At 44.7% G+C, this 23,460-nt stretch overlaps 1 protein-coding gene across 2 annotated transcripts in view; it reads left to right on the top strand.

The window, feature by feature from the left end:
• Nucleotides 1-23,460, top strand: part of SLC13A4 (solute carrier family 13 member 4) — a 40,860-nt gene that overhangs the window by 14,440 nt on the left and 2,960 nt on the right. For both annotated transcript variants that reach the window (XM_079992577.1, XM_079992578.1), the window contains exons 4-14: nt 497-678; nt 1,517-1,571; nt 3,371-3,410; nt 5,518-5,595; nt 7,562-7,752; nt 9,418-9,537; nt 16,251-16,352; nt 17,362-17,463; nt 18,624-18,721; nt 20,773-20,903; nt 22,610-22,771. In XM_079992577.1, coding sequence (XP_079848703.1) covers nt 497-678; nt 1,517-1,571; nt 3,371-3,410; nt 5,518-5,595; nt 7,562-7,752; nt 9,418-9,537; nt 16,251-16,352; nt 17,362-17,463; nt 18,624-18,721; nt 20,773-20,903; nt 22,610-22,771 — 1,261 coding nt within the window. The remainder of the gene's footprint in view (nt 1-496; nt 679-1,516; nt 1,572-3,370; nt 3,411-5,517; nt 5,596-7,561; nt 7,753-9,417; nt 9,538-16,250; nt 16,353-17,361; nt 17,464-18,623; nt 18,722-20,772; nt 20,904-22,609; nt 22,772-23,460) is intronic.

The raw sequence follows: 23,460 nt of genomic DNA, 5'->3' as shown, positions 1-23,460 counted from the left end.
TAGCCCATAGGTCATATGTAGTCCCTCAGACTCCCCTTTCTGGCCCTCAGGACTCTTTCCAGGCCACGCTCCCCTTGAACTGTGTGATAATGTCCCTTGCTTCCCTGAATGGAGAGACGTGTATTTGTGTGATGTGTGTGTCAGACCTCCAACTTTTGCATGGCTCAAGTGTAGCCTACTGTGCAAAGGAAAGAGCCACAACTGTTGCTGCAACCACTTTTAGCTATGGCCCATCCCACCCTTGGGTTTGCCCCCCGAAGGATGACCCACAAGGGAGGGCAACCCTTAACTTGGACAGGGCTACCCACCCTGGCCTCTTTCCTCTTCGACACCTCTTTAAGTTGTGCAGGGCAAGTTCAAAAGTGCATGATTGCACTCAGAGCTTCCGGAAATCCCCACCCACCCCCATTTCATTCTAAGTCACATGCATCTAAACTAGGCTTTCCTTCATGAATCTGCAGTTTCCCCCAAAGGGCTTTCCTTTCCCGTTCTCTAGGCTGCTCCTTTGCTTCATGTGCTGCACAACTGTCTTGTCCATGTGGCTTTCCAACACGTCCACCACAGCCATGGTGATGCCCATTGTAGAAGCAGTGCTGCAGGAGTTAGTGAATGCTGAAGATGACCGCGAGATGAATGGTACCGCTGGCAACACCATCCTGGAAGAACGGGAGACTATAGGTACATGATGGTGACACCCACTTCTGTTCATTTATTTATAAGCATTTACAATTCGCTTCACGTTCCAAAAATCTCTAAGCAGTCAGTGTGTGGCCGGTCTAAAAAACAAGCAATATATTATTATAACAGAAACAATAATGCAACCAAAGGGAGGGCCATCGCATCTGTTTTCCATGCAAGAAGCTCAGCCCTCTGACTCTCCAGGTAGGGCTGAGGGACAACCTGGACTGAAGCCCTGGACGGCCTCTGCCAATCAATGTGGGCGATACTCAGCTAGGTGGTCCAATGGTCCGACTCGGTATAAGGCAGCTTCCTGTGTTACTGCGCAAAACTAATGAAATGGCAGTATAAAAACACCCACACAAAAGCAAACAGAACAGAAATTCAGAGGATTCGAGACTTGTAAAACTGGATCCAAATTGGGAAAGCCCAGGCAAAAAGTCAAGTCTTTATAAGATGTCTGGAGCTGTTCCACATATGGCAGAGGGAAGGGCATTTCACAGTGCAGGGGCAACAGCAGGAAATGCTCATTTTGGGGTCACCACTCTGTGATATTCTGTAGGGTGTAGTGCCATGAGTATAATTTCCCTAGATGAACTAAATGAACGAACAGGTCTATATAAGGATAAGCAATCTTTGAAATAATTTAACACTCTCTTGTTCATTTGATTTGATTTGATTTTTTTAGTAACTCATAATTATATTTATCTTATTTAAATGCATTTTTAAGCAGGGAGGGAAGGGTTGAAGGCTAAGTCCAATCCTAGCGTACAAAAATTCTGAAATGCATATAGGAGAAACAGACGCCACCACTCCACCCCTTTTTCTCCTGCTACAGGTCTCGGCGAAAAGCGCGGGCAAACGTCCCTGGAGCTCTTTTTCATCAACGAGGAGTAAGAATGAAGCCCGTCCAGCTCTAATGGGCATTTGAACCCTTTCAGGTCACAATGAGATAAAATATAAAAGCAGGACCAGCAAATGGCATGATCACAAAGATTTTATTTTATTTTAAGGGGTTTTAGATGTTAAGGGAATATATAATGGGATGTATAACATGAAGCAGACACACTTAGGAATGGTTCATGGTAGTGGTGGTGGCTGGAATTTTGTGGGCAGAGTGGCATTTCATTTGTTACATATATTTAGGCACCAGGTGAAAACACTCCCCTTTTCCCCAGCCTTTGGCTAATTAAACAATCTATGGCATTTCAGACTGGGGTGGGGGGGGGGTATCATTTTTGTATGTTACTACCTTATGCATTTTATTTTATTTTATTTTATTTTATTTTATTTTATTTTATTTTATTTTATTTTATTTTATTTTATTTATTGTATTGTAAACCACCCTGTGATGCTTGGATGAAGGGTGATATAGACATTTAATCAACAGCAAAAATTATTATTATTATTATTATTATTATTATTATTATTATTATTATTATTTCAAGTGGAAATTAAGGCTGTGTACACACTATACTTTTAAAGCACATTCAAAGCACACACCCCAAACAATCATTCTGGGCCCTGTAATTCACCCCTCACAAAGTTACAATTCCCAGCAACCCTTAACAAACCTCAGACTTCTTTGAGGGAGGGAAATGTGCTTCCAATGTGCTTTAAAGGTATAGTGTGGATGCAGCCAAGTAATTTGCTTTTCTTTCACATCATTTGCGAGCTTTTCTAGTCTGCCCATTGCCAGAAGGTCCCAGGGTGGTGAATGCATACATATGAATGCCTACAGTCAGTATATACATTATGTGTTTGTGGTGGCAAACACCAATTGGCTGGGCTGGTGGGATGACTTGGAGGGCTCAGTTTGCTTATAGAATGAAGCAGTTTGCAGTCAAGCTTCTCTGAGCACAGGGACAATTGTCAATTGGACTAAAACCTCTCACAGATGATTGCCAAAGATGGGAGGTTGGAATCCTGAGAGATGCACAGAAGCTAAGTACTAGCTCACTGGTTCCCCTTCCCAGGGGCCTTATCTTGATTCCAAAAGCCCACTCTCCCATTCTCTTTAAAGATGACTTACCAATCAGCGTACGGAACACTGAAAGCCCAGGAGAAGAATGAAGAAATGAAACCAGTCCTCCTTTCTCCCTTTCTCTTGCCCAGGCAAGCTCCTCGCTCACTGTACTGGTTCTGTGCAGCAGGCTAAGAACCAGAGCTAGGCAAACAGAAGCAAAGCTATGGCATCTCTTGTATTTCAACCTGTGACTTTCCTGTAAAAGAAAGAGGTGGTGCCATGGACATATCTCTAACCTACCAATCTAAGGAAGTTCATATAAAGCTATGGTCTTCTGCAAAGAACCCTGGGAACTATGGTATAAGGGTTTATTATGATGTTAGTCTCAGTGGTGGGGAAACTGGTGCAGGGCAACTCCTTCCTGCCATGTCCAGCAACATTGGAAGCCCCACTCCACATGAAGCAACTGGTTTCCCATTCCAGCATTGTACCTTCTCAGAACTGGACAACACTTGGGTGAACCACAGTGGTGATCTGGCTTGAACCAAGTTTCTACTCTGCCAGGAAACTCCTTTGGGCCAATTATTGTCAGCCTAGCCTTCTTTACTGGGTAGTTGTAAGCATAGAATTGGATGACCCCATCTAGAATGCCATATTTCATTTGCATGGTATGTAATTATACAGCGGCAAATCAACATTAATTATCCTCTTCTTTTTTTTTTGCAGTGCTACAACTGCTGACCTCAGCTCTCTGATGCATTCGAAGGTATATTTTTGTAGGCTGAATCCACTCTGTAAAATAACAAGTTGATTCTACAGAAAGCAACACAGGATTGCATGGTTTTCTTCCCTTTAATGTGTCTGGAGGAGCACAACATTCTATGCTTAGAGGATTGCTGCACTTCTGCTCTGCTTACAGAGGTCTGATGTGGCTGCATGCACAGCGCAGGCCTGTAGTGTGAATCAGGGGGAGACCAGAGGTCAATGGTAGAATCCACTTGCTTGGCATTCAAAAGCTCCCAGGTGCAGTCGCCATCGTCTCCAGGCAGAGCTGCGAAAGACCCCTGCCCAAAGCCCTGAAAAGTGACTGCCAATCAGTATAGAGGAAAAAATACCAAGCAAGATGGGCCGAGAGGGATGGTGAAGAAGATATTTGTTTGCCTTTTAGGGAGAAACAACTTGATTTGAGAACAAAACTGACATACCTGGCCTCCCGTAAGGATCAGTGACCTGACTTGGTCTAACGCAATTTCTTAGGTGCTTTGATATCTTCCCCAGGTTGTGCTACAGTTTTACTTTAGGTCGGGGGGCATCAACTGATTAATGGGGTGTTACTACCATTGTGGAGTTAGAATGTGTTGGTGGTTTCCAATTCCCATGTTCACATACAAAACTTGATCTCTTAGTACTTAATGAATTACCAGATGAATATACGAATTACCCCCATTGAAATTTATCGTGTTTGAGGTTATGTAAACGCTCTCATTAGCAAGCCTTCAGGTACCACAAAGCTTGAGAGATAAAGCCAGTTATACAATGTTTTTATTGGGCCGGCTAACATTGCATTCACTTGGGAGTAACACCTTTCATATGCCCCCATCCTTTGGGTCAAGCAGTGTGCATTAATGTGTGGGTAGATTGATTTACCAGTGGTCAGGGACCTGAATCCGATTCCTCCTGAACCTCTGATCCTAATGTACAGGGAATGTGTTAACAATCCTTTTAATCCACTAACCAAACCATCCACAAATGGAAGCATTTTCCTTTCTCATAGGCAGTGATTGCTCTTTGGAGATGGAGGTGGGCAGGGGAACCTCTCTTGTTGTGAGTCACCAGGTGTTTAAGGTTTCAGATGATCAAGTGACTACCTGATAATTACAATACTTAACATTGGGTATTAGGTGACTACATAAGCAGTGGTTCTGTGAGGGGGCTGGCAAAAGCTGATTTTCGAAAGAATTGTATGAGCAAACACTTGAAGGTGGCTTAATCCTGTCCCCATTAGCACTCCATTTCTAGATCCCTTGGTGCTTAAAAGTAGAGATGCCTGCTTAGGTTATAATTTAAACCCACATGTAGAATTTTAATACAAAATGCAAACATATCTCCTGAAGCATGGCAAAGGAAGTAATTTTTGAAGAGCAGTCAGTTTCTTTGTACCTTTTCTATTTCGGGCAAAAGTGGAGAAAGGATGTTCTGATGTTGGCTGTCTCATGCCCTGTCCACACCTGAGAGAAAAATGCCCCCTTCAGAAGCATGGGATGTCTTGCCAACCCATGCATTACATAAAATTATTGCGCTCACACAATCCCTCCTCTTCTCATGCACTTTGATTCACCCACTGACTTCCTGGTCAATGTGGCTGCATGGTGTGCATTAAGAATAACATTTTATTTGGCCCTAATTGTTTGGTAAGTGTTGTCTTGACTTGAAAAGACCTACTCTACATCAAAACTTATTTTTTTACTGGATAAGGCAGCAACTTTGATAGTGTTTCTGTAATTGCACCAGTGGCGAAGCTGCATGCTCTAGCACCGGGGGCAGAGAGCAGGCTGGTGTGTGGCTGGTGTGTGTCCTAGGGGGTGTGGCGTGCTTCCCGGGGGTGTGGCACCTGGCGCAGTGGGGGGCTGCGTGGCACGTGTCCAGGGGGTGGCCGCGATGGTACCCCCCTCCCTGATGGTGCAGGGGGCAGTGCGTTCCCCCACCCCCACCCCTGTTCCTCCGTTCCTCCACCAGTGAATTGCACAGAATATTTCCGATAACATGAAATATCCACACAGGAATTTCAAACTGGCTTCCATCCAACTGGTGTCCTGGAATGGCCCTGAAAGAGTTGTTTTCTAATGAAGGGGGATTTCTCTTCCTATATATAGAACATGAACGGCGTACACATGATTGCCAACACAATTGGAACTGTGAGCTCCAAAACCAATGGGCAGCATCTGCCTCAGGTAAGAACATTCTCCGCTATTGAGAGAGACAATAAATAACCCCAGGTTCATTTATCACCATTGCTTGGAAAAAGCAGAACATTTGATGACAGGCACTGTTTGTGTTTGTGGCCTACTTGCTCTGTTCCTGCCACTGCAGCTAGGCAGTTCGAAAGCTGTCCCCAGGGGTCCAGGATAAGAACATTCAGCTTAGCATGGGAGCTGTCCAGTGCAGAGCCCCAGGGAGCACAGCAAGACAGATGTTGTTTCAGCGATGCTTCGGCTGTGCCTGGGCAGCTTAATTGTATTGTGGCCCTACCTTACCTGACCTATCTTCAGCATAGCTGTCAACTTTTCCCTTTTCTTGCAAAGAATTCTATTCAAAATAAGGGAATTTCCCTTAAAAAAAGGAAAACGTTGACAGCTATGATCTTCAGAGTCCTGATCCAGAACATGTGCCTTTAGAGCCCTGCTTCCTCCTCATGCATAAGACTCGGGAATGTTTGAGATGCTGCCAGAGAAGCACTGTGCTTCCAGCTCTGTTCTCCAGCTCTTTTCCTTCCCCTGGACCTCTGGACCTCGGGGTGATCCTGCAGGGTACGAAGCAGGGTGATGAAACCAGTGGGGGCAACTTGCTTCTTCCAACCCTATTATTATTTTTTAAAGTAGTTAGTCACTTTATCTTGCCCAAGGCAACCCAAAGCGACTTCTAAACAAGCAAACAGACAACAACCCCCCACATAAATACATTAAAACCAAAGAGGAATAGAAATACATCAAAAAGATCACACCCAGCATCTGACAGTATCCTCAAGCAGGACACCGCCCTGGGTGATGATATTGGAAGGGCTCTTGGTGTCTGCTGACTCCCTTTGACCCTGGCAAGCACTAAGCTCCTTGTCCTAAGTTTCATTCATTTCTGGTCTGATCCCACCAGGAAAGTGGTGCGATATGCCACTACTTTTCATATGCATAATACTCCTACTATTTTTTTATATTAAACAGTCTATCATAAAGTGATATTTCCCTCAGTGTGTAGTGCTGGATCCCGACTTGACAAAGTGCCCTGTTGCAGGGTTCTCCTGTGTTGATAACCCCACCCTTCTTTGACTTACGTCATGGCCGCAACACTGTTCCTAATTAGTCATCAACACCAGATGATTTTTCTCTCATATACTATAGTGTCACTCTTAAGTGTTGCGGAGAACTAAAATGGCAGCTGAAAGACTTGGTCACCCAGTGTTGACCAGACTAAAATATTTTAAAGGAGACCCATTTCAATGCCAGCCCCTGCTCAAGTGTTGAGGCTCATGTGGCGCTAGGCTAGGCTTGGATTGCGTCCCATTTGAGAGATGAATGTTAGATTGAGAGAATGAGAGAGCAATTTGCCCTAGACCATTCCAGACATGATTAATTTGAGGCGGAAAGTCTGCCAACTATTGCCCTGGACTTCTCACGTGATTTGAGGATTATGAGCTCCTAACAAAACCTGTCTGAACTGAATCTTTCCCGCAAGGCTGCATGTGGCTCAGCAGCCTGATTACTGTTGAGCCTTTATTTCTGTCACTGACGAAGCAGTTTTCAGGGAACTGGAGAAGACACCTGTTCTGAATCTTTCTAGTTCTTAGAGAAAATAAGCTGCCTGCAGAACACAGGCATCCTGGTACACAGAAAGCATATTTATCAACCCATCAATGAAGCTCAGAGAGCCCTTTCTGCTCTTAACTTAGCTTCAGTAGAAACTTCCAGTTAAACCCTTTCACCAATACTCATAGCCATTCCCATTTCAGTGTGAATTAAACCATTTATGCTTAACAATATCTGCCCTGTGATTTTCTGCAGTGCTGGTTGGTGTGGACCGCCCTGCATTTTGCTTTCAATTTTAAAATTTACACCCTGCTTTTCACGGTGTAGGTCTCAAAGCAGCTTACAACACCCAAGAATTACAACATACAGACATGTGTTAAATGATGTGGTTTCTTTACAGGCTCAGATCCTTGTTCTGCCACCTCAGCCTCAAAGTTTAGACCTAAGCAGTAAGCCTCGGTACCCAACCAAGCATGATCAGATGGTCTGCAAGTGCCTCTCGTTGAGCATCTCCTATGCGGCAACCATTGGGGGACTCACAACCATCATCGGCACCTCCACAAACCTCATCTTCCTGGAGTATTTCAACAAGTGAGTAATGCATGTGCAGTGCACATTTAGCAAGACCAGTGTAAAGACCTGGTAACCTGGTGTGGTTACAAGCCATGTGAAGTGAATGGCAGGAGTTGGTAATGCAGGTGAGCTGTGCACAAGCAAGCTGCCAGCTAGCTCTGCTGAGGCTCTTTTTATTAGCACAATATGCAAAACCAGTCAGATACATTTTGGACTGTGACCTTTACACATCTTCCAATCCCGAGATCGTGGGGTGGTACAAAGTTATTTTGGCACCTGTTTCCACTGCGTCATTTTCCCCTTGAACAATGTATGATGAAGGAGACAAAGCTCACAGACAGGGCATGGCAGACCACCAAAAGAGCAAAGGTTAAATAGAGGGCATGGTGTTCAGACAGCTATGGCTTGTCTGCGGATGGAAGTGTGCTCCACACCCAGCGGTCATTCCTTCACCATGGAGCTGGTTCCTGGTGACCCTTATAAGAGCCCTGAAAGGAAGCAAAGACAGTCCTCGTATAACAGATGGTGAGCAAAGACTGAGAAATAGTGACCTGCTTCAGGCTCCTCAAGAGAGAGTGAGTTCTCGCTGAAGTACACATTTGAACCGGCGGACTTTGTCACCGCTTTTTTAACCGTACCCTAGACAGAACAGGCTTCTTTTTTCATTTCTATTTACGCTCTTCTCTAATTCTTTATCACTACAGGCTCTGGAATTGAAGGGGAGGTGGCGGCAGGGAGGGGGGAATCTTTTTGTTTCTGGGACGGCTCCATCTGTTCTAGTGATTTGTTCCCCCTGCAAAGTAATAATCTTCCAAGTGCAACATCATTATGCTTTTTAATGTAGCAAATTATGTTAACAATAGATGGGAAATTAATGAAGCCAAAGGCATGCCTAAACTACTTCAAAAGAAAAACGATCTGATTTTATGAATATTTTCATGCAAATTTACTGTTTAACGATTAGCAAGAGGGGAGGGAGAGAGGGGGAGGGAATAAAATGCCTGAGAGGGGAAAACAGAATTTAAGGACGGTGCTCTGAATTCCCCCCGCCCCCTCAAGATCTCCACAATAGAACCCATTGTGTTTGCTCAGCCAACCAAAGAGCCAAAACTTGCTATCTCTCAGGTTACCCTGAAGGCCATTTCACAGATTACACATCCAAGGCTGAAACTCGGTGTTATGGCCCATGCTTGGCATGCAAAAGGAGCCAGGTTCAATCCAGGTAGGACTGGGAAAGATTTGTGGAGAGTCAGGGTCACCAATACGGAGCAAAATTAACTAATGCTCTGACTTGTCTATCATAGAACTTATGTCAAGGGAGTTCTGCATAGCAACATCCTGATCCTTCTGATGCTGGCAGGTGAAGACTTTTCATAGCATAATAGAATTGTAGAGTGGGAAGGGACCCTGAGGATCGCCTAGTCCGACCCCCTGCAATGCAGCTGTCCCATATGGGAATCAAACCTGCAACCTTGGTGCTATTAGCACCATGCTCTAACCAACTGAGCTATACTAATCTTTTTGTGGGGGTCATTCGTTTACTTGGTTTTTTAAGGGCATCCTGAAGCAGGCAGTACACAAGGTGAACTTGAAAAGGGAAAAGCATCATATAGGTCTCTGATGCTGCCTGAAAAAGCATCCTACAAAGTGGCTGTGAGAGACCTGTTTTTTATTTCCTTACAGCCATTATCCCAATGCTGAAGTGGTGAATTTTGGAACCTGGTTCTTACTCAGCTTACCCATCTCCCTCATCATGCTGGTGCTGACCTGGTTTTGGATGCATTGGCTTTTCCTTGGATGCAAGTAAGTGGGGTCTGCAAGATCTTCATAAGAGCTCAGCACAGCTCAGCAGTAGAGAATATGTTTTGCATGCAGAAGCTCACAGAAACATCCACCATTTTGCATCATTGGATGTCCAATACTTTTGTCATGGGAAGACATCTAACGGAGCTGAATGTTGGGAGATTCATGCATACTTAAACCATGGAACTCACTCCCACAGGAGGCAGTAATAGCCACCGTCGTAGTCCTGTGCTGCCAGCCACGGCAGAGCTCAGTGGAGAGAGAAACCAGCCGACCATCTGAGTCTCTGGGGGGAACTTGCCTGAAGGCAGAGTCCGTATACAAGGTCCAGTCCAGTCCTAAGGTCAGGAGTATCTCAATTCATGTAGTCCAGTGGTTCTCAACCTGTGGGTCCCCAGATGTTGTTGGACTACAACTCCTATCATCCCTGAGCTCTGCCCTTGCTAGCTAGGGGTGATGGGAGTTGTAGTTCAACAACATCTGGGGACCCACAGGTTGAAAAAGGCTGATGTAGTCCAGGGGTCAAGAAAGCCGAGGGTCCAAGGTCACGAGAAGCAAGAAGCAGCAAGGTTTGGCCAGTAATGACAAATGTTGTTTTCAGCAACTGACAGAGGCTGGAAAACCTGCTTAAGAAAGCTGGAGCCAGCGGGTGGGAGCTGATTGAAACTAAATCCTTTGAAGACAGAGGTCCTATGGCTGGGTCGGGATGGCATGGGAATGAGGGACCAACTCCCTTCTCTTGCGGGGGCCCAATTAGTGCCATTGCCTTCCATTAAGAGTTTGGGTGTAATCTTTGACGCCTCCCTTTCCATGGAGGCGCAAGTTACAGCAACAGCCAAGGCGACATTTTTCCATCTTTGCTGCATCAAGCAGTTGGTCCCTTACCTTTCCCGCCCCGACCTGGCCACAGTGATCCATGCGACGGTCATCTCCAGGCTTGACTACTGTAATTCGCTCTACGCAGGGCTGCCCTTGAAGCTGTCCCAGAAACTCCAGCGGGTGCAGAATACTGCAGCGAGGCTCCTCACGGGGTCTCTGTCATGGGAGCATATTCACCCAGTGCTTTTCAAGCTGCACTGGCTCCCGGTGGGGTACAGGGTCAGATTTAAGTTGCTGCTTTAGACCTTTAAAGCCCTTCACGGCCTAGGACCCTTGTACCTACGGGACCGCCTCTCCCAGTATGCCCCATGGAGAGCCTCAAGGTCCATAAATAGCAACACCCTAGAGGTCCCGGGCCCTAAGGAAGTTAGATTGGCTTCAACCAGAGCCAGGGGCTTTTCAACTCTTGCTCCGGCCTGGTGGAACGCTCTGCCTCATGAGACCAGGGCCCTGCAGGATCTGATTTCTTTCCGCAGGGCCTGTAAGACAGAGTTGTTCTGCCTGGCCTTTGGCTTGGAGCCAATTTGATTCCCTCCCTCTCTTTCTTTTTTCTTTTCCTTCTCCTCCTGCGATGAGGCTACATTTTAATATTTTAATCTTTCAGTATTTTAATGTTGTATTTTAATTTTGTTTTTAAGTTGCAATCATTCAACTTGTTTTTATTATTGCTTGTAAGCCGCTCTGAGCCCGGCCTTGGCTGGGGAGGGCGGGGTATAAAAATAAATAATAATAATAATAATAATAGTAGTAATAATAATAATAATAATAATAATAATAATATCAGGAGCAAGAAGGCTGATCAGTAGCAGGTGGAGTCACTTTGCCTTCTGCTCCTTCAAGCTGCTGCTCAGCAGGTGAAGGTGACTCCTGGCCCATGACAGCCACTAACTTAAAGGTAAAGGTAAAGGTACCCCTGCCTGTACGGGCCAGTCTTGACAGACTCTGGGGTTGTGCGCCCATCTCACTCAAGAGGCCAGGGGCCAGCGCTGTCCGGAGACACTTCCGGGTCACGTGGCCAGCGTGACAAAGCCGCATCTGGCGAGCCAGAGCCGCACACGGAAACGCCGTTTACCTTCCCGCTGGTAAGCGGTCCCTATTTATCTACTTGCACCCGGAGGTGCTTTCGAACTGCTAGGTTGGCAGGCGCTGGGACCGAGCAGCGGGAGCGCACCCCGCCGCAGGGGTTCGAACCGCCGACCTTTCGATCGGCAAGTCCTAGGCGCTGAGGCTTTAACCCACAGCGCCACCTGCGTCCCTGCCACTAACTTAGCTTGCTTTAAAAGAGGATTAGACAAATTCATGGAGGAGAGGGCTTTTGATGGCTACTAGCCATGATGGAGGCTAAGCTCTGGTCCACTGTCAGAGACAGTATGCCTCTAAATACCAGTTGCTAGGAATCGCAGGAGGGAAGCATGCTGTTGTTCCCAGGTCCTGCTTGTGGGCTTTCCATGGGCACCATGTGCTTGCAAAAGTGCAGCTTTGTTCTGGTTGACTCTTGAGATGCTCATGCATCCTTACTCCTCAGATGAAAGATTGGATAGCATCTAAGGTAGGACCTTGTCTGCTTTGGCACCCACTCTTTGAAATTCTTTGCCAAGGGATATCTACCTAGCAACTTCAATGTCCTTATGTTGCTGGCAGGTGAAGATTTCCCATAGAACCATAGCATTTGTAGAGTTGGAAGGGACCACGAGGCCCCTGCAATTGAGGAATCTTTTGCCCAGTGTGGGGCTCATGACCCTGAGTTTATTAATCAATTATATTTGGAGGTTTTATTTAAAAAAAAAACCAGAGCCTTCTGTTCTTCAAGTCACACTGAAAACTATGCTAAATAAAGAAATAGTTTTCATGCTAGTACATGAATAGCTGGAAGATGTTAAAAACCTCTGGTTGCCACTGGCTTTTTCTGGCATTAAATATGAATCTGTTCCATGTGCTTTACCATTCAGTCCCATAAGTTGTCTGTTCCCTAGCAAAAAAGGGGGGAGGCTATAGTAAATCAGAAATAATTTATAATCCTACGACAAGTCCTAACATGATCCACAGTTCTTTCACAAAGAGCATTTGCATTCCACATTACAGTTCCAAATATTCTTTCTAACAAGGGTTGGTTTTTTAAAAAATCCGTAAGAGAATTAAAGCGTTAGCAACCTATTATGAAACATTAGTGGATTCTGAGGCTCATTAATCTCTGACTCCTGCTTACTGCAGTTCATTCAGGAATATATTCCCCTGGAAACCTGATGCTGCAATAGTCCAAGAGGAGGGAATATGTGAAGACACCAAAGACTGTTCTTTCTGACCTAGACAAGTGGGTCAAATGTGTAGGACAAAGCAAGGGAGAAGATGGGGACAAGAAGGTCCTCTGGAACAGGGTTTGTTTGAGCAGAAGCTTGATTCTTATCGTGACAGTGTTAGGGTTTGGTGAGATGCCCCTCTGCCATCCTGGCATTGCCAGCATCAACTCAGTGTGGCTGTGGGCACTGTCATTTATGAGTGACATCATACGCAGACCAGGGATGGGGAAGAAATTCAATCCAGTTCACATTCAAATGTGAATCGACCTATTTCATAGTCATCCTTAAAAATTTGCCCTTCTCTGAATATTGCAATGCAGTTCTCCAGTCAGGTACACATATACAAAAATGCATATGCTGGGTAAACTGGGTATAAAAAATTGTGCATATGTACAAATGTGCATTATATTAAGGGAAATTGCTTGCAAAAAATGTGTCTAGGAGAAGAAATGTGTATAACTCTTCAGGAGAACTTTAAAAAAAAGAATTTGCAAACTCATGGGGAAAACTAAATTTAAGGCTAGGAAAATGAGAAACTGAGTGAAACCAGAATTGACAGATCCGCTCATTCCTACCTCAGATTGACTTTGATAACAACAAGAGGCTTTGGAATTGTCACAAGGATGTAGACAAGGATGAGGCAGAGCCAGAGGTGGGGCCAGACCCCCTTAAAGAGGAAAGGGATACTGAAGAGCAGGAGGCAAGAGAGAGTGAATGCAGCACAAGAAGAAGTCAGGCTAGGCAGGTTAGGAGAAAGAAGGCTGGGATGCCCTGCTTGATTCACCTGGCACCCAGAGAAAGAAAGAAGAAACCTGAACCTTGCATGGCAATGCCCAAAATTGAAGATGATGAGCCCCATTTGAGTAGGTCACTCACCCTGCTGAGAACCACATAATTAAACTACAGATTTTGCACCTATAAGTGATATGTAATGGCCACCAACTTGGGTAATTTTAAAAAAGGATTAGACAAATTCATGGAGGATAAGGCTACTGGAGTCTACTAGACATGATGGCTAGGTTCTGCTTCCATTGTTGGACGCAGTAGGCCTCTGGGTACCATTTCCTGGGAATCACAGGTGAAGAGAGCCCTGTTGTGCTCGCTTCCTGCTTGCACATTAGGGTATCTGGTGGATCACTGTGAGAACAGGATGCTGAACTAGATTGGCCCATAGTCTGATCCAGCAGCTTCTTTTTATGTTCCTGTGTCCTTGTCCCCAGGTACTTTGTGTAACTGGATGTCAGCACTTGGTTCCACAAAATTAGGCAACTTTGTGGGAGGCTGCATCAAGGGCAACTTTTCCTTGGTTCCAGCTGCTCTTTGCAGCATGGAGGAGCAGGAGCTTCTCCTGCTTGGAGAAGTACAAAAACAAAGAAGCGCCAGAGGAGGAAGCTACCCTGTAAAGACGGTCGCTCCATTGAAGCTTCAGAACTAGCCAAGACTTGATTCCCTGGTGCTGTTGATTCAGAGAAATGAATATATATTTTCTGGCTGTGATGACAGACTCACTGACTGAGGGTGAGTGAGTCAGAGGCTGGGAGATAGAATGTCTTGGCTCTCCCAAAGGATGCCTTGTTTCCCAATAAGTTGTGCGCTCAGAAAGAAGGACACATGAAGCTGTGTCATCCCAAGTTGTTGCTCAGTGGTAGCCAACATGGTTTCCTCCAGACAGATGGACTGCAACTCCCATCATCTCTGACCATTGACTATGCTGGCTGAGGCTAATGGCAGTTGGAGTCTGACAGTTTCTGGGAAGGACCATGTTGGCTATCCCTGCTCTAGCCCTTTGCTGTTTGCTCTGACCAGCAGTGGCTCTTGAGGGTCCTTCTCATTGTCTGCTCCCTGACCATTTAAGTGGAAATCAAACTTGGGGGGTTTCTGCATGCAAAACATGTGCCCTGCTACTGAGCTGCCCCTTTCCTGAGGAGGCTAAAGAGCAGGAACAGGTTTATCATGAATGGAGAAGCATTGTCGATTCCGTGAGCCATCTGACCGATTGCTGAGTCAGTGGAGTTTGGAGAATAACAGCAGCATTATGTTTGAAGTTCTGCCTTTTGGCCAGCTGCACCAGCAGTATTCAAGAACGTCAGCCAGTTGGCTTGATGTACTTTCATCCGATAAGCTGCTACTGCTGCGGTAGAGTCTTGTTGCTAGAGTCCTGACCTGAGTGCTGTGGCGCTTACAGTGATATGCTCTTTGCTCAGGTGCAGATTGCACCAGCTTTTCATGCTGTATTCAGAACCATTTCTTGTAAAACACAGGTGGTAGAGATGTAGGGGCCAGCTCATTTTAGCTCAGAGGTGAGGAATCTCTGGCCCTCCAGATGATATTGGATGCACTGCCTTCATTGCTGACTATCGGCAGCTGTGTCGGCAGCTGGTGGGAGCTGGACTCCAAAAACATCTGAAAAGCCATCTCTGTTTCGGTTTGCTTTTAGTTAAGATGCTGGACTGGGTATTTTAATCACTTAAATCGGGCTTTTTCAATCTTGGCCCTCCAGATGTTTTTGGCCTACAACTCCCATGATCCCTAGCTAGCAGGACCAGTGGTCAGGGACGATGGGAATTGTAGTCTCAAAACATCTGGAGGGCCGAGGTTGAGGAAGCCTGACTTAAATTATTGATAGCCAACATGGTGCCTGTTAGATGTTGTTGAACTACAACTCCCATCATCCTTTGGTTGCTAGTCATGCAAATACATGTAATATAAGGGGCTGGATTGGTCATGCTGGACCACAACTCCCATTATTCCTAACCTTTGGTCAGACTGGCTGAGAGCTGGGAGTCCAAAAACATCTGAAAGGCAACACATTGACTACCCCTGGTTTAAATGGTTATCTCTGTTTTAATTTTTTCAAATCAGTTTTATTATGCTGGTCTACAGACTTCTGTTTTAGATTTGTAATTGTTAAAATATGATTTTAGGTGTATTTTATGTTTTTCATCACGTGTGAGAGATACATCAGGAGGGCTTGCCCTGAAATATTGGGAATGAGCAAACAAACAAATTAAAGTTTGCTAGCAGCAAAAACCCCTGCCTTATTTTGTGCAGATGAGCTACAGAAGTGTTGTCATCCATGTTTCACTTTGGGGATGTGATAGTCTTTGTGTAAATGTACACTGTATATTGCACACTGCTCTGCAAATCCCATTTATTTCTGTGGGATATCTGCAGGAGATTTTCTTAGTTTACTTACAGTTACAGTTTTTCCTTACATGCCCATGATCCCTGACTTTTGGGCACATTGGCTAAGGCTGATGGGAGTTGTAGTCCAGCAACTTCTGGAAGGCCACTGGTTCCCCACCTGTGAAGAGAAACCACATTTCAGTGGAAACTTATGCAGAAGGATCTACTCCTGTTTATTTTCACTATCACCCAAAAATGGTACAAAACCAAGGGTAGGTTGGGGAGAGGGATTATAATTGGCTCATCTGTATCCAGTATATGGGTTTCAAGTTGAGTAATGAAAATAGAGAATATTTTGTGCAAACCAAGCTTCTAATTGCTTTCTGTTTCCATGCCTCACGTTATTTTCAGTTTTAAAGAGACATGTTCACTAAGCAAGAAGAAGAAGACCAGACGGGAAGAGATGTCTGAGAAGAGAATCCAGGAAGAATATGAGAAACTGGGAAATATTAGGTAAAATCATAGCTTTGGAAGGGACATTAAACATCACCAAGTTCAGCACTCACAGCATCCTGTCAAGTTTCTGCTTAAATACCTACAGCAAAGGAGAGATCCACCACCTCCCGAGTCAGTCTGTCAAACAGCTCCTATCAGTAGGAAGTTTCTCTTGAGCTTCAGCCATAATCTGCTTCCCTTCCCTTTCCACCCAAGGGGAAGGGCTGTAGCTCAGTGGTAAAGCACCTGCTTTGCATGCAGAAGGTCCCAGGTTCAATCCCCAGCATCTCTAGGTAGGACTGAGCATTTTCCTTGTTTGGAACCTTGGAAAGCCATTGCCAAGTAGCGTAGAAAATACTGTGTTCAATGAACCAATGGTCTGGCTAGGTATACAGAAACTGCCTCTGTTCCGTCTTCTAGTCCTTTAAATATTTGAAGAAATGTATAGGTTTTGCTTCTCACGCATAGGCATGGGAGGATTTGATTCAATTTGCATTCAAAGGCAAAGTTACATAATTCGTACTTTCTAGAACATTGCATGAAGCGAAACTCAGATGTTCTTTGAAATTCACGCTTCTCTGAATTTTGCAGTACAGTTCTCCAGCCGAGCAGAAATGCATATATCAAGTTAGAGTGCACCTAGAAATGCATATAATAAATGTTAGTGAACATGACATACAAAAAGGCATTATATTAGGGGAACCTGCTTTGCAGAAACAATCATACTAGAAAAGAATTGCTTACAAAAAGGCGCATATTAGAATAAATTCTGGTGAATTTTCAGGCAGGCTCTTTACTTTGAAAAAATCATAAACAAATGTGGAGAATTTAAGATTGGGAAGATGAGAAACTGAGAGGATGGAAAAATTGCCCATTGCTACTCATGCACAGCTGTCAACCGAGGAGCTGAGGTTTTTTTTAAAAAAAAACTAAATTAAAAAAAAAGAGCTAACTGCTAATCGGTAAAACTTTTCTTTATTGACCTCTCTAGTATTAAATGCTTCCCCTTGTCCCATTTCCTTTCTAGTTATCCAGAGTGGGTGACAGCGTTCTTTTTCATCTTGATGACTTTGCTCTGGTTTACAAGGGAGCCTGGATTTGTCCCAGGCTGGTCATCCTTCTTTGGAAAGTAAGTTCCTAGTTCGTAGCAATAACTTTTCCAAGTGGAGTTGGGAGGGGCAGAGTGGGCGAGAAGGACCTGTGTGATATTTGGCACCATATTTAATACTGAAATGTCAATGAGGCCTCCTGCGCCACATCTGATGTCAGGCGAACGCCCCACCACCACTGAGACCATTCCATTGTAACTATCCAACCTCCCAAAATTTCAACACCTCTTGTGATGGTTTGACCCCTTTCCATTTTAATAGTAGAAATTTTACAAGCAGCCTCCATAACTTCATATCACCTCAAAATCATTTCTCCTGCATATTCCCCATCTTACCTTAATGCAGGCTTCCTCAACCTCGGAACTACAGATGTTTTGAGACTACAATTCCCATCATCCCTGACTAAGGGAGTTGTAGGCCAAAAAAATCTGGAGGGCCAAGGTTGAGGAGGCCTGCCTTAATGGCACATGTTAATTTATCATCAGTAGCTATATCCCACACCCCTTGGGATGCCATTCTTCCATTTAAATTATGCTTGGCCCTTCCACTTCCCAGCTATAATAATGTGTGCAGCTGTCAATAAATTTGTGAGCAAGTCCTTCTGTCTGTGCTACACTTAAGCCATTTATAGTGATAAATGCGCTGCCACAGTTTACAAGCATAGTTTTAGTTTTTCAGTTTTCTCTGAGGATACATATGTGAAGCTTCAGCCCCAAATATCTGAAGGACCATCTCCTTCCCTCCAGACCCTCTCAGGTTGTAAGATTTGAGACCACCTTTGTTGTTGTACCACCTTCAGAGATTTGAGGGATGACAACTCAGGAGAGGGCAAGTTCTGCGGCTGCCCCCATTCTGTAGAATCCCCTCCCCACAGAGGTAGATTTGGCACCTTCATTTTGTAGTTTTCCTAGCATTTTGAAGACACATCTCTTTGTTATGGCCTTTGACACTTGAGATATATATTAGGACCCACCCTGGTGTTACTGTTCCTATAACATGTATAACAAATATGGCATGGTGTTTTGGGGATGTAACATGGAGTCTAAGAACTGGAAGAACATGAGCAGCATGCCAGTAGAACTTGCAACAAGCCATTAAGAGGAAACAGGAGGAGCCACACAGATCTCTGCTGCCTGTTTTGCCTTCCTTCTATAAAACAACTCCCATGTCTCTTCCCTAGGAAAGGCTATCGGACCGATGCCACAGTCTCTGTTTTCCTTGGGTTCCTCCTCTTCTTGATTCCAGCAAAGAAGCCATGCTTTGGAAAGAAGGGGAAAGGTATGAGGGACTCAAACATAAGAGCACTCGACACATCTTGTATTAGCTCCTTTTGGTCTCCAGCCACACACAAAGTACCTGCAGAGGAGTTCACACATTCAAATCAGTCACAACAGTGAGCTTCAGATAATGCTTGTTTCCAGACTGGCTTCCATTGGGAGCATTTGCATAACATACATAGGTAGGAGGCAATGATGTACAGTGGCACCTCGAGTTACATATGCTTCAGGTTATATACGCTTCAGGTTACAGACTCCGCTAACCCAGAAATAGTACCTTGGGTTAAGAACTTTGCTTCAGGATGACAACAGAAATTGTGTTCTGGCGGCGCGGCGGCAGCGGGAGGCCCCATTAGCTAAAGTGGTGCTTCAGGTTAAGAACAGTTTCAGGTTAAGAACGGACCTCTGGAATGAATTAAGTGCTTAACCCGAGGTACCACTGTACGATGATTTACCACATGTGGGCAATTCCAGCCGTTCACATTCCAGTTTGCTTGTGAAATCTGAGGCTTTCCTGTAAACTGGCCTTCCCTAAGATGATGCCCTCCTTATGTTTGGGACTACAACTCCCATCAACCCCAGCATCACACAACCATGCTGGCTAAGCTATATGGGAGTTGTAGTCCAAAACGTTGGGTAAGGCTGCTGTAAAAGAAGGCAATGGTCTTCTGCTAGATTAATAAATTCTTACTTTTTATAGGAGGGCCAGACTTCTTTCCCTGAAGCTTTTCTTTTCACTAGACTCTGGCTGGGGTCAGCTTCCATTTTCTCAGCTCTTTTCTCCCATCAACCTCCCTTCCCAATATATAGCATCAAAGGCCAGGTTAAAGAGGTGTATCTTCAGCATATTGCAGAAGCTAAATGTCTAAACAAACCTTTTGGTGGTGGGGGGAGATTCCACAATTTAGGGGCTGCCTCTTCCTTACCTCATTCTCTAGGCTTGTTTCAACTGGGCATGATCACAGTTTGCTTCACACACTCACTTCAACAAATTAAAAGCAGAACAGGGACAACAATTTGCCCCTCGAAAGAAAATGTTGGCCTTTTGCGACTGCTAAGTGAGACTACTTTTAACCCAAGCCTTCTTTTTCGGCACATCCTCAGTGTAAGTGGTTTCATGTGACACCTGGCTTGAGAGCAGTACATGTGAAAAGGATCTAGGAGTCTTGGTTGGCCACAAACTTCACATGAGCCAACAGTGTGACGCGGCAGCTAAAAAAGCCAATGCAATTCTGGGCTGCATCAATAGGAGTATAGCATCTAGATCAAGGGAAGTAATAGTGCCACTGTATTCTGCTCTGGTCAGACCTCACCTGGAGTACTGTGTCCAGTTCTGGGCACCACAGTTCAAGAAGGACACTGACAAACTGGAACGTGTCCAGAGGAGGGCAACCAAAATGGTCAAAGGCCTGGAAACGATGCCTTATGAGGAACGGCTAAGGGAGCTGGGCATGTTTAGCCTGGAGAAGAGGAGGTTAAGGGGTGATATGATAGCCATGTTCAAATATATAAAAGGATGTCACATAGAGGAGGGAGAAAGGTTGTTTTCTGCTGCTCCAGAGAAGTGGACACGGAGCAATGGTTCCAAACTACAAGAAAGAAGATTCCACCTAAACATTAGGAAGAACTTCCTGACAGTAAGAGCTGTTCGACAGTGGAATTTGCTGCCAAGGAGTGTGGTGGAGTCTCCTTCTTTGGAGGTCTTTAAGCAGAGGCTTGACAACCATATGTCAGGAGTGCTCTGATGGTGTTTCCTGCTTGGCAGGGGGTTGGACTCGATGGCCCTTGTGGTCTCTTCCAACTCTATGATTCTATGATTCATATAGGCTTCAGTTTCTAACAAGATTTGTGGGTTTTGTTTTTTTTAAAAAAAGTTCAGAGCAAGCAACCAATGCAGAGGGAGGATGTCTTCATTCCTGCCAGTCCTGTTCCAGGACTCTGTGTTTCTTTGTGAACATTTCCTGACAATGTGTTCCACGCCAATCTGAGTTTGCAAAGGAACCTGGGGAAATGACAGTTTTATTTTTCTATGTGTGTTTTTCTTTGATGCAGGAGATGTTCCAAATTCCACCAATGTTAACGCAGGGGAACCAATAATCACCTGGAAGGACTTTGAGAAAACCATGCCCTGGGAGATTGTGGTCTTGGTTGGAGGAGGTTATGCTTTAGCAGCTGGATGCAAGGTAACACCATTATCCCCAGATAACCCCCTGTGCTATAAAACTGGGATCCGCACATGTCAGAGCTCTTTAACAATGATGCATCTCTCTTCAAGAGAATGCTGTTTTATCTCAGGTCACACACACCCTATTCACTCAGTTTCACTCTCTCTGGTGCCCCCTAAGTTACTATTCCTTGAGCTTCCTCCCTCTCTCTTTTTCTCCTTCCTGTTCTACACATGTCCCCATGACACTGGACTGAAATTATACTCTGAAGACTGATGGCTGGATGACTTTCATTGTAATATTGGGGCCTAGTCAAAGTTAGAGATGAAGTGAATTCAGCATTGCAGAGAATTCCCTGCAGCTAGAAACCCTCACCCCATTCTGAGACCCTCGGTCCCTCCTGAATTTAGGAGTGGGTCAAAAACATTGATTTATTTCTATTAATTTGTAGACTGTCCTTCACCATGTTGACCTGATCTCCAGGATGGTTTCCAGCAATACATAAAAATGCATTGAGCAAAAATTATAAATGAATGTTAATGCAACCCAGTTAGTAAAATCACAATAGATCAAAAGCATGAAGCCAAAGAATTCCTGGTGGCTGCAGGAAGGCCCCAGGCTCAATCCTTAGTTTTATTTTTATTTATTCTTTATTTTACTTATTAGATTTATATACCACCCATCATACGATCTTAGGGCGATTCACAGAATAAAATACAGGATAAAAACAAGTAAATAGCTAAAACTAAACAGCAAAACAAAACCCCCCGCTTCCCTACTCTACTCTGAAGGCAAGGTTAACATAAGCATACTGAAGTGGAAGCAACATGAAGATCATTTCTTTCAGCAATCTCCCGTTAGGATGAGAGATCCCCCACTCACTATTCTGAACCACTTTTTTAAAAATAAAAAATGCAAGAGTGCACTATACTAAGAACACACATACAGTTTTGCAGAAATTGATTACTGTACAGGGATTGCCAAATCAGAATTGTAGGGTCATCTTAAATTTATGAGGAAAACCTACTTAGGGAACAAAAGTTCTTGTGAGCATTTTAATCTAAATATAATCATTGCTGCAATTATTAAGAAAACTATAGTAACCAATGTCTTTTCTCTGGCTTCTGGCCCATGTAAACTCTCTGAAGTTTCTCCACCACACATCAAGCCCACTGCCTCCACCTGCTCCGTGACAGGAAGATGTCGGAGAAAGTATCTCCAAGCAGGGCATTTGGAAGGTGGGGGCAGAGATGAGGGAAAGCCCCATTGTGTTATTGAGGGTCCTTGTGCTATCTTCTGCTAATTTAGCTGAACCCAGGCCACATAGCCCAGCTTGGTACAGTGGTACCTCGGGTTAATAACTTAATTCATTTTGGAGGTCTATTCTTAACCTGAAAACGTTCTTAACCTGAAGTACCACTTTAGCTAATGGAACCTCCTGCTGCCGCCACGCCGCCGCTGCACGATTTCTGTTCTCATCCTGAAGTAAACTTCTTAACCCGAGGTACTATTTCTGGGTTAGCAGAGTCTGTAACCTTAAGTGTCTGTAACCTGAAGCATCTGTAACCCGAGGTACCACTGTATTCAGTTATGTGTGCTCAGCTCAGTGTAGTGACCAGCCCATTCTGTATTCCTGCAGAGTAGTGGGACTGATGTCTTGAAAAGATACTGATGGACTGGAGATGTCCGACCAGTTTTTTTCACCCAATGTCTTTCCCCCACAGACTTCCGGCCTTTCCACATGGATTGGGCGACAAATGTTATCCCTCAGTAGCCTTCCCTCTTGGGCTGTCAGTCTGTTGGCCTGCGTCCTGGTCTCCATAGTAACAGAGTTTGTCAGTAACCCAGCAACTATAACCATCTTCCTACCTATTTTATGCAGCATGGTGAGTACAGACTTTGGATCAATTTATTATCAATCAATCACCTAGTTACAGATATGTTTCAAGGCAACTTGCAGACATGTCTTAAAAACAGCTAAAATGGTTTTTAAAGCAGTACAAATGCAACTGAAAATAAGTTTGGAAACAATACAAAACGAAGACCCTAAAACTTGCAGAAACAAACATATTACTGCAGAGTAATCCTACACATGCATACCTAAAAGTAAGCGCTCTCAGGTAAATGGATATAAGATTGCTGCCTTAGTCCTGGAGTCAGCAACCCTTTAGGACCCAGAAACTGTTGTGGACACTACAAAATATCAATTTCACAGAAGAAAAATAAATGGTGCTCAACTGCCCCTCCCAAATAGAAGGCAAAACTCCAAGTCCCCTCCCACAAAAGAAATAAAACACAGACCAAAAAAAAGTAATGTTCTGCCCCCAACCTAATGCAACACCTCCCCCAGGGCAAACAATCAGAACCTGCACCCCCACCAGCCCAAATTTTAAAAATGAAAGGACAAGGCGACTTGGGTGCAGTGGTGCCTACAGGTGCCACTTTGGAGGCCTTGATCTAATACTCTATCCACTAAGGGATGCGGGTGGCGCTGTGGTCTAAACCACTGAGCTTCTTGGGCTTGCCGATCAGAAGGTCAGCAGCTCGAATCACCGTGATGGGTGAGCTCCCGTTG

The sequence above is a fragment of the Podarcis cretensis genome (assembly GCF_951804945.1).
Source record: "Podarcis cretensis genome assembly, chromosome: 10".
In the NCBI taxonomy this organism is placed as follows: domain Eukaryota; kingdom Metazoa; phylum Chordata; class Lepidosauria; order Squamata; family Lacertidae; genus Podarcis; species Podarcis cretensis.
Note: the sequence above shows the minus strand (reverse complement) of the source record. Positions and strands in the feature narration are given on the sequence as shown.